Raw genomic sequence first — 18,388 nt, forward strand, 5'->3', positions numbered from 1 at the left:
TTCTGATTTTGTTTTTCTCTTTTCAAATGTAAAGAATGTCATAGTGCCTTACTTTGATTCTCAAAGGAATCAAACTAGCTAAATAATACATATTTCTAATGGAAATGATGTATGCAAGAAATGTTTAATTTATCAATATATTCACTGACTTGAACTGAGTTTCTAATCCATCTAATTTCATGAAGTCAATGGATTGATTCATACAAAAAATTCAAGTAAACACTTGCAGATGGAGTTTATTATAACCAACGTACATGTATGAATTATTTTCATGTCACAAAAACAACAAAACAAACACCATATGAATGCTATGGAGTACCTGTTGTTCACTTTTTCATTTCAAATTATCATCTGCAGTTTCATATAAAGGAAAACAAACAGACAAAACCTTTATGCACATTTGTTTGTGTGAATATGGTACCAACAGATGTGATCAAAGTCAAATAATGGAAAATCAGAGTATGCTAAAATGATAATTATAACTTTGTATGCAAGTCTGAAGTCCATTTTAGCTCTTAAAGCAATGGTTGAATCATGGACATGAGCATCCATATTTAAGGAAAATATACCTCCAAGACAATATACATATGAGTACAAGTTTGAGAGCTTGTACAGTTATAAAATTTCATAATGATCCCCCATATCATTCATGATATAAGCTTTCCTTCAAAAAATGTGTTCGTCCTATAACATACATAAATGGAATACCCATGAAAACAATGAACAGCTATTAAATTACATAATGATTCACTTTGATACCTACTGTACAATGTTTATTTGTAATGCTTTTTTTCTTCTCAGAGTTGAAAAACACTGCAGAATAAGAAACATGTATATGAATCTCAAAAAATGTACATTCCATGGGGTAATCATTGCTGTATTTACTTCCATGCTGATTTCTGTGTCTAAATTATCAGGGGGCATTAGACCCTGAGAATAACACCATAGAGAAGCCTAACCATCACATACTTTTAGGATAAGGCCACTTTTCCACATTTCTTTATTGAACATGGTAATAGTGATCATGATGGCGAGAATAAAGACAGACCACCTAATTCGTCCGCATGACGAATTAAATTCTAGTTATAGTTCTAATTTATAAAAAAATTCATAGGCCAATGAGAGAGACAATGAGGTCAATCAAAAGAACATTACTGATCATGGCTTTTGATGGCCTTGGATTAATTCAAGACCTGTACATGTACAGCCCTCTGGCAGATCAGTGCTGAAATTACTTTTTTATTTTTTTGGGAGCCATTTTGAAAACAAATTTGAGAGCAATTTTTCATTTTACCAGAGCTATTTTCAGTTTTCAATAGCCATTTTTCCCCCATGATTCAGCACATGGTTTTTCATCGCAGTTTGTCCTGCTTGTCTACAAATTAATTCAATGTTTAACATTGTTTATTCAGTTGCTATTTATTTTTCTTCATTGTTATTGTTAAATGATTGTTGTCCATTTAATGCTTAGTGTTTAAATTGTATCTTAGGTATTAACTTAACTGGACATTAATTTTGTCAATCAAATTTAATAGCTTTATAAGGAAGGATGAAATTTATCATATTTGAAAAAAAATTGCACTTAAAGGAATCCTTTTCATAATTTTTATTTTAAATTTTGATTTGATAAAAACTCAGTTAAAATTTTATTCTATGAAAATTTGAATAAATCGCAGCTGACAGCTAACGTCAAGCACGCTAGCACAGCCACTGAGTGCAATTACCACTGCAACACGCACTAAATACAATATACTCGGGCACTGTCACCAAAAATCCCAGCAGAAACCCTAATTTCACTCTTCATATTGCGGGATATGCGGTGGCTTACTTCAGATTTAAGAAGCAGGGTTGCCAAAAAATGCACTAAAATTAAAAAAAATGATATGATTTTGTCAATAGGCTTCCTGGGATCCATGCTAGTATCATACACACCAAATTATATGAGCTTTATTAAGTCAAACTGTAGTTATTGCTTTTACAAGGGAAAGTTAACGGACAGACACCGAGCAGGATACCATAATACGTCTATAGGACGGCGTTTTAAAAAAAGTTACTCACCTTAATAAGAGAGATTGCAATGGTATCTGGGTCTATCTTCCCCTTCAATGACTCACAAACCTTAGGTACAAATTGATGAGGTAGTACGAAGATTAGTAACCTGGCTCCCTTCGCGGCTTCAGCTACTTCAGGAACTGCAACCTAATAATGAGAAAAGAAATGGAGAAAAACATTTTTAAATGGAATAAAATACATGTATTTCTTTTATCAATATGAGATACACATATTTGATTCAGGAGGTGGAGCAATAGTTTTGTAATCCTGAGTCCAAAAATCTGTGTCTCTTAATAAGGCATTGATCCTCTATATTCGTGTACCTCAAGGAGGACATTAAGCTTCTCGTCATCTTGTTCAAATGAACAACTTTTTGGCTGTTAAGGCTATAGCATTAATGAAAGCTTTCCTATGTCTTACTTGAAATGAATAATTGGGCAATCATGTAACCTGACTACCCGGTATATGAAAAATCCACAAAAAAATTACTGATAGGTCAGGTAAATTTGATGGTGTTCCTTGTTATAAACCTAATTAATTTAAGTAAGTTTATGAAAAAGTAACTTTTATGAACTGTCAATTGTTTACATTGATCATTTATCTGCAAAGTTTCTAGTCCTTTTTTGTGTCACTGTTAAACTGATCCACAAAAATACATGTATTTATCTTTAACAGTGAGACAAGTGAAGATTTGTTTTGCGGGGGGGCTGGTGAAATTTTTATACCGCCATTTATGACTCTTCATACAGTAAAACTTGTTTCTATTATAGGCAGTATTTGAGCTTGTGCTGCAAAATGTACAATTAATATCAATGGAAGTTATTGTAATAAGAAATAAATTATGAGTAAAAACTTAAAAAGTAAATGTGGAGTTGTAATGAACAAATCATTCATAAATAATTTTACAAAAGCCTCTCACAAATAAATCAAAATTTCTGACTTTGACCTTTGGTTTTACCAAAAAATCTGAATATAATCCCTGATCTACTATAACTATGCAGGGACTTCTTCTATCATGCTGAAAAAAATCAAACATTAACTTATCTTGAATAAAGACAAGTTCAGTTCTCTTTTTGAAAACACTAGCTAGAAAATTGGCCACTGATCCAGAAGCCTGAGAGCGTGATCGGTTCACACGGACGGACATTTGATAGATTTTGAAAGTTTTGAAGGCTTGTAACAAATTAGGAATAAGATGAACAACGTTCCTTTGTGTTTTGTAGTGAAGGGTACATGTAGGACAAAGTATGCTGAATGATGAAAAAAGTTTGTTGCCATGGTTACCTACAAACATGTGCCATAACACGGACGGACATGATAGAAATGTGGTTTTTAGAATTTTTGTACATTTTTATTGAATCTATCTAAACAGCTGAACATGGACCAATAATTGTTAATGCAACTAACACTCGGGTATGTTAGCTTCTATGTTCAGCATATTGAATTCTTAACCAATATCAAACTTCTGAGAGAATTGCTAATATTTTCCATCACGGACGGACACAATCAAAATACATTGGAAGTACCCTGTAAGAAGTTCTTAATACTTTCTTGGGGGAACAAATGCTATTGTATTGATGATTTGTACATATCTTAATATTATTAAACATTATTAGTTGCACAATCAAGTTGCTACAACTTTAATCAAGTTGCTGCAACTTGATTTAAGATGTATAGCAACTTGTTTTCTATGCTAGACGCACAGTATAATCTAGACATATGATTGCTTTTAACACAGTTCTTGTCAAATTAAGAATATCGTCTTTTCAAATTGTAGAATACTAGGTTCCAAATCAACAGCTAGATGATCAATGATCATATTGATACAAGTATTTTTATGATCATGATGATTTTTAGGCATTAATTTTCCAAGAGCAAAGAGGGTTTTTTTTAAGGTCAAAAATCTAAATCGAAAAGATCAACAGGTCGCTGATCCTTATGCTTGTTTGTTGGATCAACACTTTTGGGGGACTCTCTTTAAATCCATCTTTTGCACATATCAAAGTGGAGACACCCCATAATATCAACAGCCCTCATGTATTTAGGAACTGACCGAATCCAAAATTGAAATTGATATATCAATCCAAAGCTTATTAAAACTTTTAAACACTGCAGTGCAAGCTTTATGCATTTTCACAGTTTACCAGATATTAAGCTATTTGCTTAAAATTAGCTCCATAATGGACTTCAAAAAAAGGTATTCATGTAATTTTCACAAGCCTCAAGACTGTGATGTCATGTTCTGTTAGAAGCATTGTGAATCCATAGGTTTGTACATGGAAAAATTGATTTTTCTGCTAATATCAGATTATGCATTGCATTCTACTTCTTCTCCATCACTTTCTGCAAGCTTGAATTGATGAAATCTACAGCTTTGTACTTGTTCTTGCCTTATTTTATTTCCTGCTTTTTGGGCGTATACATGTACATGTACATGCAGCTTTCCAACCCTATCTGCATTCCAATAACAGGCCTCGAAATAGGATTTTTGGGGGGCAAGGCCACTTTTTTGAGGGGCACTTTTTCACTGAGGCCAGGCAGCAGAGGGCACCAAGGCCATACAGAGGGGCACCAAGGCCACTTTTTAAGGGGCATGTAATAAATTATTTGTAGGTGTTACAGTTTCGCGGCGTGGGGGGCGGGGGCTTTCCATAGTCGATGCGCTAGTGCACAGCTAGCTACATGCAGCTGAGCCCTTTTTCTTTCAAGTAGTGTCCACGTGACTTTCATGTACGTGTTCACTTGGACAAGCCTAAATTCAACCTTCCAACGATCAACATCAAAACACAACTCAGAGAAATTTTGTAATTGATGTACATCTTTTTTGCTCGCATCTCGTGCCTTTCGATCATATTGCACCAGCTACATGCTACTCACTCAATTCTAAACATGTACTTGTACGGATATATCGGAGGGAGGGGGGTGTTTCATAAAGCTGTTCGTAAGTTATGAACGACTTTACGCACGACTGGTGATACCTTCTTGAGCTACATGTAATTAAATGTGAATCTGATTAGCACCCAAGAAAGTATCACTGGTCGTTCGTAAGTTGTTCGTAACTAGGCCTGGGACGAATACCCTTTTTGCCATTCGATTGTTTGCCAGAGGAAACAATCGATTAGTTCAATTAATCAAGATTCCTGGAATATCAGAAATCACACCCTCAAAAATTGACCTACTTTCATGACCTACCGGTAGCTGCGCTTACTAATATGATGGGAGTGGAACTTGGAATAAATGCATTGTATGTACATACAAGGAACATCAAAGATACTACAAGGGGAAGATCGGACAGTACATAGACCGCGTAATGAAACGCTCGGGAAGAGCGCCCCACAGCGTTGAGTAAGTAACGACCTTTTTTGACCTTTGCGTATCGCGAGATAGTTGTGTACAAAACATATGAGAGAAATGGTGAAGGGTTGAAGGGATAGACTATTTTTACATTTCAAAATTTTTTTTCTTCAAATTTTCCCCCTTATATTTGAGATGAGTATATTTCAGATGTTTCTTGGTAAGAAAATATGGAAACATTTTCACGAGCCACTCTTGAGCCCTCTCCAAACTCCACTCTCTCATTTTCCCCATACGTTTTATACACAGTCGCGTGCCGATATGCGAAGGTTTACTTACTCAACGCTGTTGGGCGCCCTTCCCCATAAGCATTTATCGAGCGTTTCAAAAAATCGCCGAAGTGTCCGATCTTCCCCTTGTAGTATCTTTGGGAACATGTACTGTGTTTGTCATTTATCCCGCCCTCTATACACACAGTGAACGAATAGCAAAGGAGTTGTACTGTGTCATTTCCCGTTGCTGATGGGGTATCCCGCCCTCTCTGCACACTATGAACGAATAGCAAAGAAGTTTGAGAACTGTGCGTGACCGCTATGGTGCATGGATGTTAGGCCTGGGACGATTGTCATTTTTATCATTCAATTATTTCCTGAAAAAATAATCGAATGATTCGATTGTTCGTCGGGAATCAGGTCTTTTAAGTCACAATAGTTGACCTACTTTATGGTGACCTCCCCCCATGAAGAAATCTCCATCAAAGTCACATGTTAAGAATAAATGAAAGTAGGACCTTTTTCCCTTTCTCCATGATATTTATATCAAAAGAAACTACATGAAATGAGATTAAAACTTTCAGTTTATTGTTCCAATGAAAATTCTTCCAAAATCCATGCTGGTACTCTGGTATTATGCTTGCATCCCTCCAAGTGCCACACCCCTGCATATGAATGAATCAGCCCAGATCAGCCGAGTCCGAAAGATGTAAACAATTCATTCATGAACTATTCTTTGAGACTGACCCCAGGTGGAGCATTTCTTGAACAATTTCATCCCTTGCCCACACCATGTCCCCGCCCCCACTTGTGGCACTGCCCACGATTCTACACATGTATTTCAAAAAAATATTTTGCAATATATTTAATTTGAAATACCTTTTAAAATTACGATTTTTTATCATTTGAACCTACATGTATAACTGGGTCTATTTTTGGAGACTAGTCGAGAAAGTACCGGTGAAGACGGGCGCATGTTGGAATGTAGTTTTCATTGTGTGAGGCAAGGTTGTTTTGAAACATGAAAGGAATTCTCCAGCTCCCATCCTTTTGTTTCTCCCCCTCTCTCTCTCCCTCTCACACACAGATGGGGGAGGGGTCAATTTATTTCTGAAGTCATGACCTCTCCTGATAAGGGAACCACGTGCCTTCTATGTTTCCCCAAAAGTTTCATTGGCTATCCGAAGGTCCAATCAGCTCAAGTGAGCTGGGTTGTGTGTTTTCTTATTGTTTTGTGCACGCAGACAATGGCCGGCCGGCCAGCTGTGTATAGCTAGCTCATCGTTCGGCGCGGCTTCGGACTAGACTGCATACATGCACCTGGACGTCGCTGGTAAAGCTAAGGTATTGAATACTTTTTGAGATCGTAGAAAAGTTTTCCTCGCTCAGAAAAAAAGGTGCAGACTTTCAAAAGGGGCACATTATATGTCAGAAAAGGGCACATTTATGAGAAAAAGGGCACCACGGCCATATAAAAAAGGGCACATTTTTAGTGGCCGTAACTTTTAGCAAAAAGAAGAAGGGCATGACGGCCAGTAATGGGGGCATGAGGCCTGCAATAATGTTTAACAATTTTTCCTGACAAAAATATAGCCCCAATAACGGCCAAACAAAGATATCACAAAAAAATGTGACGGGTTGTAGGTAGTTACTCCATTTGAGTTCTGAATAATTCTCAGAGCCACTTCTCACTGCAATTAGAAGCTAAAATTAAATTCATAATCTGCTCAGCAAAGTTTCTCATTTGCATATATGTCTTTCCACAAGTATTTCACTCGTCCGTCTGTGATGAAATGTCCGTCCGTGATCATTTTTTGATTTATTGTATGCGTAAAATGTATGGATTTTAGCTATGTTCAAATAAAATGATATACAGTGTCCAGTGAAATACTTCTACACAATTTTATTTCTGTTTCTATTCTGATAAAGAAATAAAAAGCTGAATCCATAGACATTATCCTAATAAAAATGATCCCGGACGGACATTAATTTCATGGGTCAATCCATGTCAAATCAACCAATGCTTGTCACCCGACCCTCTTCGATTTTCTTTAAACTCGCACCAAAATGTTGCCCCAAGTGTCTGACGGAAAAATCTGAAATATTTTGCCCCAAGGTCAAATGGTTGCTAAGATACGGCCTCCCATAGCAACCAATGCGCACTCAAAGAAATAATTTTAAATAAAATTGCCTATTTTTGATTGACTACTGCAGCAAAGTTTGATTGATTACAGTCTTCATTTTAAGTAAATTGGAAGAACTTTTTGGTCTAAACATGCAGAGTATACTGTAGCGCGGACCTGTCAACCGGATTTTGCACACGAGGTCACCGAAAATGGCGTTAAGCATCTGTGTCAATGATTTCAGAAGCATGTTTGGAGGCTCATAAATCCAAAACTAAATTAGCTTAGAACCAAATATTACGCACATTTATAGACTTTCATATACTCAACAGAATTACAAATAATTGAGATAAGATTGTGTCGTTTTCCTGTAGGGCGCCCTCAAAGTTGGATTTTTTTCAAAAGATGCCAAGTTCAAGGTCACGGATCACCTCCTGTCCCATCAAGGAGGGGGACCAATTTCAGTGTTTTTATAGACATTTACCCATATTTTCAAGTGTTACTTGAGAAATTTTGCTACCGGAATGTTTAGGGGCTGATTTGCGCATTCCAAAATGGTCGTAAACACCCTAAATTTGACGTCAATGACACATACATGCTTTTCAACACTTTTCAAATTGTGATAACTCAAAGATGAAATGCCAAAAGACATTGATATCTTCTGTGATGATAGTCTGTAACAGGTATTAAAAGGATATATCTTCAGAAATAGTTTTTATTGTTGGTAATGACCTTGAAAACACACCTAAAATTCAATAAAAACAGTAAATTGGCTAATTTTCCAGAATCATATGGCATTCAAATGGTGTTTACATTGACTTTCAAATGGGTGTCATTTCAATACAAAGGGTGAGCTTAAGCCAAAACTTGAAAGACATGTTCAACTTTTGTTCTACTTTAAGCAACATAAAATATTTGAACTCAAAACTATATCATTTGACCTTGAAATTATTCCAAATATAGCTGATTATTGCTTCGTAAGTAGCATATTCACATTGCGCGAGTACATTGCACTTTGCAACACATTTCAACATGGATTTTCTCATAGAGAGAATACCTGATCAGGCTGATATTTGCAGTATTGGTAGTCTGTAATGAGTTCTTGGAGGATCTACAGATTAAGTACCTATTCTCTCATGACAATGACCTTGAAAATACAGCTGAAAATCATGAAAATCAATAAATCATACAATTTTCATTAGTAATCTGATTTTACCTACTTTTCATTGTGTGTTATTCCATCTTAGATTGTGAGCTCATGCTGATAATTGCAAATCATGTTCCACTTTTGGTCTACTTTAAGCTACAGTAGGCGGTTTCAAACCGCCTCGATCACAAGAATCCCCGTTAAATTACGAGAACTTTTTAAGGCTAAAAAATACCCGTTAATTATTCCTGCATTCACACCGCCCCTAAACACATCCTTCGGGATAAGTTCCCGAAGTTACGAGCATGCGCAGTGTGGTCTGATAAGCAGGCAAGGCGGGAGATTCAAAATCTCTAGCCCAGCAGCCACCCACGCCGCCGCGTCCAACGACACGCTGGGATAAAAGTTCCCGTAATTTGCTTTCACATCGCCAAAATACCTGCGACCTTGGAAAAATCCCCACGAAACTTCTCGTAATTTCGCCAAGTACCTACTATTTAGCGGGTATTTTCTTTCGGGGAGATTACGCGTAGTTTGCTTTCACATTACCAAAATACCTGGTATTTTCTGATCGGGGTAAATTTCCCGATCAGAGAATACCTGGAACTGGCGAACTTCGAGGCGGTCTGAAACCACCTATAAAATATTTGAACTCAAAACCTTATCATTTGACCTTGAAATTGTTCCAAATATAGCTATTTGTGCTTCATAAGTAGCATATTCAAATCACACATGTACTTTGCAACACATTTTAAAATGGATTTTCTCAAAGAGAGAATACCTGATCAGGCTAATATTTGCAGTATTAGTAGTCTGTAATGAGTTCTTGCAGGATCTACAGATCAAGGAACTATTCTTTCATGACAATGACCTTGAAAATACAGCTGAAAATCATGAAAAATCAATAAATCAGACTGAACTCAAAACCATATCTTTTGACCTTGAAATCATTCCAAATATAGCTATTTGTTGCTTCATAAGTAGCATATATTCAAATCATGCATGTACATTGTACTTAGCAACACATTTCAATACTTGGAAATAATTTCAAGGTCAAATGATATGGTTTTGAGTTCAGTCTGATTTATTGATTTTTCATGATTTTCAGCTGTATTTTCAAGGTCATTGTCATGAAAGAATAGTTCCTTGATCTGTAGATACTCTAAGAACTCATTACAGACTACTAATACTGCAAATATCAGCCTGATCAGGTATTCTCTCTTTGAGAAAATCCAATTTGAAATGTGTTGCAAAGTACATGTGTGATTTGAATATGCTACTTATGAAGCACAAATAGCTATATTTGGAACAATTTCAAGGTCAAATGATAAGGTTTTGAGTTCAAATATTTTATGTAGCTTAAAGTAGACCAAAAGTGGAACATGATTTGCAATTATCAGCATGAGCTCACAATCTAAGATGGAATAACACACAATGAAAAGTGGGTAAAATCAGATTACTAATGAAAATTGTATGATTTATTGATTTTCATGATTTTCAGCTGTATTTTCAAGGTCATTGTCATGAGAGAATAGGTACTTAATCTGTAGATCCTCCAAGAACTCATTACAGACTACCAATACTGCAAATATCAGCCTGATCAGGTATTCTCTCTATGAGAAAATCCATTTTGAAATGTGTTGCAAAGTGCAATGTACTCGCGTGATTTCCATATGCTAATTACGAAGCAATAATTAGCTATATTTGGAATAATTTCAAGGTCAAATGATATAGTTTTGAGTTCAAATATTTCATGTTGCTTAAAGTAGACCAAAAGTTGAACATGTCTTTCAAGTTTTGGCTTAAGCTCACCCTTTGTATTGAAATGACACCCATTTGAAAGTCAATGTAAACACCATTTGAATCCCATATGATTCTGGAAAATTAGCCAACTTACTGTTTTTATTGGATTTTAGGTGTGTTTTCAAGGTCATTACCAACAATAAAAACTATTTCTGAAGATATATCCTTTTAATACCAATTACAGACTATCATCACAGAAGATATCAATGTCTTTTGGCATTTCATCTTTGAGTTATCACAATTTGAAAAGTGTTGAAAAGCATGTATGTGTCATTGACGTCAAATTTAGGGTGTTTACGACCATTTTGGAATGCGCAAATCAGCCCCTAAACATTCCGGTAGCAAAATTTCTCAAGTAACACTTGAAAATATGGGTAAATGTCTATCAAAACACAGAAATTGGTCCCCCTCCTCGATGGGACGGGAGGTGATTCGTGACCTTGAACTTGGCATCTTTTGAAAAAAATCCAACTTTGAGGGCGCCCTACAGGAAAACGACACAATCTTATCTCAATTTTTTGTAATTCTGTTGAGTATATGAAAGTCCATAAATGTGCATAATATTTGGTTCTAAGCTAATTTAGTTTTGGATTTATGAGCCTCCAAACATGCTTCTGAAATCATTGACACAGATCCTTAATGCCATTTTCGGTGACCTCGTGTGCGAAATCCGGTTGACAGGTCCGCGCTACAGTATACTCTGCATGTTTAGACCAAAAAGTTCTTCCAATTTACTTAAAATGAAGACTGTAATCAATCAAACTTTGCTGCAGTAGTCAATCAAAAATAGGCAATTTTATTTAAAATAATTTCTTTGAGTGCGCATTGGTTGCTATGGGAGGCCCTATCTTAGCAACCATTTGACCTTGGGGCAAAATATTTCAGATTTTTCCGTCAGACACTTGGGGCAACATTTGGTGCGAGTTTAAAGAAAATCGAAGAGGGTCGGGTGACAAATTGTCTGAAAATTGGTTGATTTGATGTGGATTGACCCTCATCACGGACGGACAGAAATGTTAACATCTACAAGGAAAGTTTACTTCCCATATTTTTTTCCTATTAATTTATGTTTGATGATAGATTAATGTTCAGAGTGCAAGACCATTAAAAAAATTGGAGTAACTTTGAAAACAATAAAACTAGAGTGAAATGAATTTGAGTGAATTAACTTTGTCCGTCCGTGATCATTTTTGATTGAGTTTATGATATGGATAAAATGTATGGATTTCAGCTATGTTCAAATAAAATGATGTACAGTGTTTAGAGAGATACCTCTACACCTTTTTATTTTTTATTTCTATTCTGATAAAGAATAAAAAAACTTTTAATCTTTTTTTCCATCACGGACGGAAATTTCAAAATGGAAATGTTAACACCTACCAAAAAAAATTTTTCCCAATAATTTTTTTCTACTATATTATGTCTGATAATAGAGTAATGTTTAGATTGCAAGAACATCCAAACCAAATTAGAGTAACTTTAAAAACAATAAAACTAGAGTGAATTTAATTTGAGTAGAAATGTCCGTCCGTGATGAGAGGTAGCAGCACCCCCATGAATAAAATGGACTATTCCGGTACTTTCGGAATCATCAATTTTCATGAAACTAAGTTTTTTTAAACCTGAGATATCAAAGATTATTTTAAAAGCAAATTTGATAGAAGTTCCTAAAAACGATCCTTAACCGATCATGCTCCTGACAGTATCAACATACCAGTACTTTGAAACAAGAGATCATAGTCTCTTATGTTTTGACTACAACATGCCTTCAATACACACAGGCTGTACATCAATCATTCATAACAGATGTACATGTACCGGTAGATCTATCAAGAGATACCTGGTCATACGTATATCTGAAAAAGGGTTAGTATGTACATGCGTGCATATGAAGTTATCAAAAAGATTGAAAAGGTTATCTGGAATCAAACTACACATGTATGGCAATCAACCTTGTGTATCTTCATATTATTTTTTCTACATATAGTTGATGAAATAGCTCCCAAAATATGTTCATGCACATGCCTACATGTACATGTTTGCTTACAATGTAACTTGAAACTACTAACCCATGGATGCCAACACAAATAATTAGAATCAATTACATTTAAAGGTACTCAATGATGGAAATGCTGTTCACCAGTTCACAATCACTGCTTCTATTCCTGAAGTCACTGGGTTAATTCATAAAATAAAATCCACAGTAAATACTCGGAGCTATAGTCTGTATTTATTATGATTCACTAGTTGTCATTAAAGTACAAGTCCACCCCAACAACAACTTGATTTGAATAAAAAGAGAAAAATTCAACAAGCATAACATCGAAAATTTCATCATAATCGGATGTAAAATAAGAAAGTTATGGCATTTTAAAGTTTTGCTTCATTTCACAAAACAGTTATATGCACATCTTGGTCGGTATGCAAATGAGGAACTGATGACATCACTCACTCACTTATTTCTTTTGTATTTTATCATATGAAATATATTTATTTTCTCGTCATTGTCATGTGAAATGAAATTTCATTCCTCCGTGAGCACATGGAATTCCATTATTTTAACATTTTGTGCTTCAGGCAAGGTCGTCCTAATCGCCAAATTCGTAAAAATTGAAATATTGTATAATTCAAACAATAAAAAACAAAAGAAACAGTGAGTGAGTGACATCATCGACTCTCTCATTTTGATGTAACTGGCTCGTTCATGTAACTATTTTGTTGAAAATAAGCAAAACTTAAATGTCATTTTTAACTTTCTTATTTTACATCCGATTTTGATGAAATTTTCACCATTGTGCTTGTCTGATTTTTCTCTATCGATTCAAATCAACATTTTTCTGAGGTGGACTTGACCTTCAAAAAAAGATAGGGTATCATACATGGGAGAAAGACCATTATTTTTTTTTTGGGGGGGGAGGGGGATTGGTACATTGCATGATGTACTTATATTCAAATCTGATATGTTCTTGATGCATTTCCACTTACCACATTATCTGGCAGAGTGTGGCCTGGAAGATATTTCTCATTAACATGTGTGGTATTGATGATCTCTGTCAATTTTTTTCCATTCACCATCTCTTCAAATACCCACATAGAGACAACATCTTCAAACTCGGGATGCTTCTTTGCATTCTTACCAACAATCCTGGCAATGGCTGAGCCCCTATAACAAAATAGACATCATTGAATTATTAAAGATCTGGGAAATGTATTAAACTACCTTGACATCTCAGGTAACTTCATTTCATTGCAAATCAAATCTCCACAATCATTGAAAATAGGTGTAAAATTACCAAAAATATCTAATGAAAAATTAAAGTGATGAGAAAAATAGGATGCAATAAACTCTGAAATACATGTACTTGTAAATGACATCAGCGAATTGCATAAAACCACCCCTTTGAACATGTATACTGTAATCAAGACTTTTCAACCATCCATCCAGCAATTTGAAATTCTAGATCAAGACAAGATAATAAGAATATTGTACATCAAAATATTAAATTATTGTATACAATTACAAATTACCTGACCTATGATGTAGCAGAAATCAAAGTCCAATAACAAAGTTGGAATGACATACATGTAACAGATATGTAACGTTCTATAGTTTTATTGCATATTATCGGAATAGACAGAACAAGAGATAAAAGAGATTTTCACAATGAACAGCAATGTTCATGCAGTTCAATCTACATGTACATCTCATATCTTTTTTTCCAAACATTATAATCACTTGTTCACTTCGAAATGTTTCATCCATAATTACAATACCAGGAATGCTAAAAAAAGTCCAATTCCCTCTACAGTGTGTATCAAAAAAAAGTTTACACTTTGAAAAAGCTCTGGGAATTCAAAAATATACAACATGTGGGTAAATTTTTCACATGTAATCTTGGGTTTGGGTTTCATCTATCCAATGAAAGTAAAAGTTTTGACAGAATGTTACACTTGAGTGAGCACTGTCCATTTTTGTAAAGCTCGCAGAAATCTGTTTGCGCAGAAATGCTCGTTTTCACGCAGTGTCAAGGGGAAAGGGCGAAATCAAACTTACCCTACGATACATTTTTCCTACATTTCCCTTGCACTTATAAAACAGATACATTCAAGCATTAAACAAATTTGCCACCCAAATTGAAATTTCAACACTTAGTAAGGACAACTTTTACCCTTTTTGTGCCAGCTGGATTTGAGGACATAACTGAATCTGAACAAAAGTTTACATCAGACCTCTCCAGCACCTTTTCACTAAGTTTTATTATTTAAAGTGGGCTGACATTTAATTTTTCATATAATACTTGTTTCTCCACATTTTTCCCAAGCTTGACAATGATTAACAAAATGAAAATCAAGCCTAATTCATTTTAAGTAAATCACAGCTCAGTGTAAATCAAATATCGTCTTGATGGTCTTGGTGTGTGGGGGAGTGGGGTGGGGCGCAATGCACTTTTCGAAGTGTATTGGCCAAGGAAACAAGTTAAAAGAGGTCAAAGATATCTTCAAACCAATTTTACTTGCTAAATTCTACGTGTTCTTCATAATAAAGGTTTACTTTTATTCGCATAGCTTTTTTAAAGTTCTGCGCAAATCATTTTTCACTAACTTTTCAAAAGTAAGTGGTGCTCACTCAAGCGGAAATATTTTTCGATAGTTATATCGTCATTTGCTTAAATGGGTCTGTACCTATGATAGAATGTGGAAAAATCTTCAGGATATTACAAATATATAATTTTACAGGATTTCTTCAAAGTGTAAACTTTTTTTTGATACGCACTGTATTGTATCACAAACACACAATTACTAAAAAAAACTATCAAAATATACTTACTATAACACCTACTCAATAACATTAGGCCTATTTATTCCTTTTTTTCACCCTACCTTTTTCAAAGGAAGCAAACTTCTTCAAAACTAAATACAAGACAAACTGAAATTATCTGTAGACATGGTAGAAAGAGAGGGGGGGGGGGTAATCGAGAGGAGATGGCATAAATAGCATTAACCGATGACAGACTTGAAACCAGTGGGGTCCTGGAATTATTTTGCTTTGATCCCTTGGCACAACTGTTTCCAGAGCAACAGAATACAAAATAATAGTAGTTTTCAATTTCAAACAGAGAAATGAAGAAAAGATTTCCAAAAGATATTTTATTCAAAGATGAAAATTTCACATGTAATGTCCATTTGTTGTTTGAGATGGGTAAAAATTTAAGCCTTTAGAAACAATATTAATTTGAAGTGTTGTGATGAGTTTTTTTATCATGTCACTGCTAGCTATCTATGTACAATTCTATAAGTATGTGACTGTCAACCTAATAGCCAACAATAATTTGCCCATTTCCCCCAAAAAAATATATATAGGCCTACACAAGTTAAAACAGCAGGGTGTCATAACACACAGGTTTGTGATCAAATGGCAAAGACATGTAGCAATGGTCAATTAAAGATCATTCTTGCATGGTTTTTACATTGCTTGAAGTATTGAAGTTGACTTCAAATTTTTCAAATGTTGCAAAATTTTGTTTTAAAGGGGAAATTGAATCCTGACTATAAGTTGGTTTCAATAAAAGCAGAAAAAAAAAATATTGAAGGTTTGATGAAAAGAAAGCATTTTTGAAATTGCAAAAATAACATAAGATAATCATAATCAGCAGTAGACATATCCATAAATGTTTATTGATTTTATTCGCTTCAAACATTCTTTCCAACAATTTCCCCAAGGCCCACGATCTAACCTACTCAACACCTCCTTTCCATTGCCAATGACCCCCATCCCTTTGCTCTCTCCCTTCGACCCCCCCCCCCCCCTCTTTCACACATGCTGTAATTTGGTACATCAGTGTAGTATGTATAAAAAATTCTGCTTAACTGCTGAGCTACTTTTAAAACACATTTTAAATTGTAACTGATAAGAACAAGAACATTTCTCACGCTCATGATCATTATTTTATGGGTGAGTAAAGAATTCAAATAAAATTACTTATAATTCATATTAAAAACTGAATCTTAATGGATACGAAGTATAAACATCATCAACAGAGTCCATCAATTATGAAAGTTTATATTGATAGTATATAGTTTCATTGAGTATCTGAAAATTAAAAACATCCAAATTATACAACTAGAAATTTGGGACCCCATCTAATGAATGCAGATGCCCATTATTTGGAAGCCTGGCCTCGTAACAAACAATCTTGGGATTTAGATAAGGCATGGGCCGTGAGAGACTAACGTCCGGTACAGAGACATAGTCTGTCATCGACATAAGAAACAATGGTTGACTAAACACGTATTCACAAAATCAATTGCAATTTCAAAAGATGTAGAGATCCAGACATTGAAAAAGTATGGAGTAAATTATCAATCAATATGTGAATTTAGTAAAAAAATATGTGAATGAACCTGGCGAGAACGTTTAACTGTTTTTTACAAAATATTGATAAACTTTCAAATTCAATAACTTTGTTTATTTTTTATCAGATTTTGACGAAGTTCTAAGCATTTTGCTCTGCAAGGTGCTAAATAACTTTTTAGAAGCACTTTCCCGGCTGGGTAAGTCATTTTTAAATAGTTGGAATATACTTGCCAAAAAATCTATTTCACTTGCCTGAAGAAATCCTAGAAAAAAAGTTTTACCTCTTCAAAAGAAAGTATTGTGGTTTTATAAACAATTGAACTTCTTTTCTCTCTTTTGACATGAACTGATGTACCTTCTTATTGCATGGCTTTTTCCAAAGTGATTTTATCTTGCCCACTATGACCAAAATTAAAGTCGATATGATATAAAAAATATCGACCCTAATCATTCAGCTGTGAGAATTTTGCTTTCCCAATTTGGGCATGTAGTTTTGGTCTTTATGTCAAAACATTTGCCCATCTCTAACTTTTACTTGCCCCGGGCAATCGGGAAAATGCTTATGTACATAGCCCCTGCTCTGTTTTACTCTATTAAGATATAAATGTTTTCAGACCATAGTATCCCTTTAAAATTAAAAAATAAAGAAATATTGAGAAACAAGTTTAATTTCAACGCTATTGAAAAATTTACTGCCATTTGAAAAATAAACATCGTAATCGTAAGTACATGTATGCGTGGCCGGCAGCCACATCAATACTTCAATACACATATTGCGAAGTAATGTTTTTGGATTGGCAGTGCAGTCATTGCGAGTGAGTCATGGTGAATTATTATTTTAATAATTTAACATATTAAACATTTTTTTATATAATTTAATCTTTTTTAAATATTGATTCTTACAATTTACAGTCAGACTCAATCTCAACCTGATGATTGGTTTGTGTAGAGTAGCAAGCACGAACCACCACCTGGGCCTGGCCGAGGTACTTCTGACTTCTGCACCAACAATGACTTATTAACTAATTCAAGAGCCTGTTGCATGAAAGGGTCTCTGATAGAACCACTCTACATGTACGTAAGAATGAGATGTCGCTCAACTGTTTCAAAAAGCCGATAAAAAGATTCCCCCATGCTCTCATACATGTAAAATTAACAATGAACACAGAACAGTCACACCCACGATCACAAGACACCAGCTCTCTTAAGTCTCTTGACTATTTTCCGCGATCGCGGAAAACGGACGGAATTAATGGAAATGGCCTTTTGAAACAGAAAGTGGCATTTCAAACGAAAAATCACAGAAAACATATCTTTCCTCAGAATACACAGAACAGCATCA

General features: G+C 34.9%; 1 protein-coding gene across 3 annotated transcripts in view; it reads right to left on the minus strand.

Annotated features, from left to right (window-relative positions):
- LOC121410359 (glycerol-3-phosphate dehydrogenase [NAD(+)], cytoplasmic-like) overlaps nt 1–18,388 on the minus strand; it is a 39,623-nt gene that overhangs the window by 12,002 nt on the left and 9,233 nt on the right. For all 3 annotated transcript variants that reach the window (XR_005969322.1, XM_041602391.1, XM_041602392.1), the window contains exons 2-3: nt 13,677–13,854; nt 2,059–2,199 (exon numbers count right to left, since the gene is read on the minus strand). Coding sequence is in view for 2 of the 3 variants with exons in the window: in XM_041602391.1 (XP_041458325.1) it covers nt 2,059–2,199; nt 13,677–13,854 (319 nt within the window). In the remaining variant the exon portion in view is untranslated. The remainder of the gene's footprint in view (nt 1–2,058; nt 2,200–13,676; nt 13,855–18,388) is intronic.

Source organism: Lytechinus variegatus, chromosome 3 (genome assembly GCF_018143015.1).
Source record: "Lytechinus variegatus isolate NC3 chromosome 3, Lvar_3.0, whole genome shotgun sequence".
NCBI classification, from domain to species: Eukaryota; Metazoa; Echinodermata; class Echinoidea; order Temnopleuroida; family Toxopneustidae; genus Lytechinus; species Lytechinus variegatus.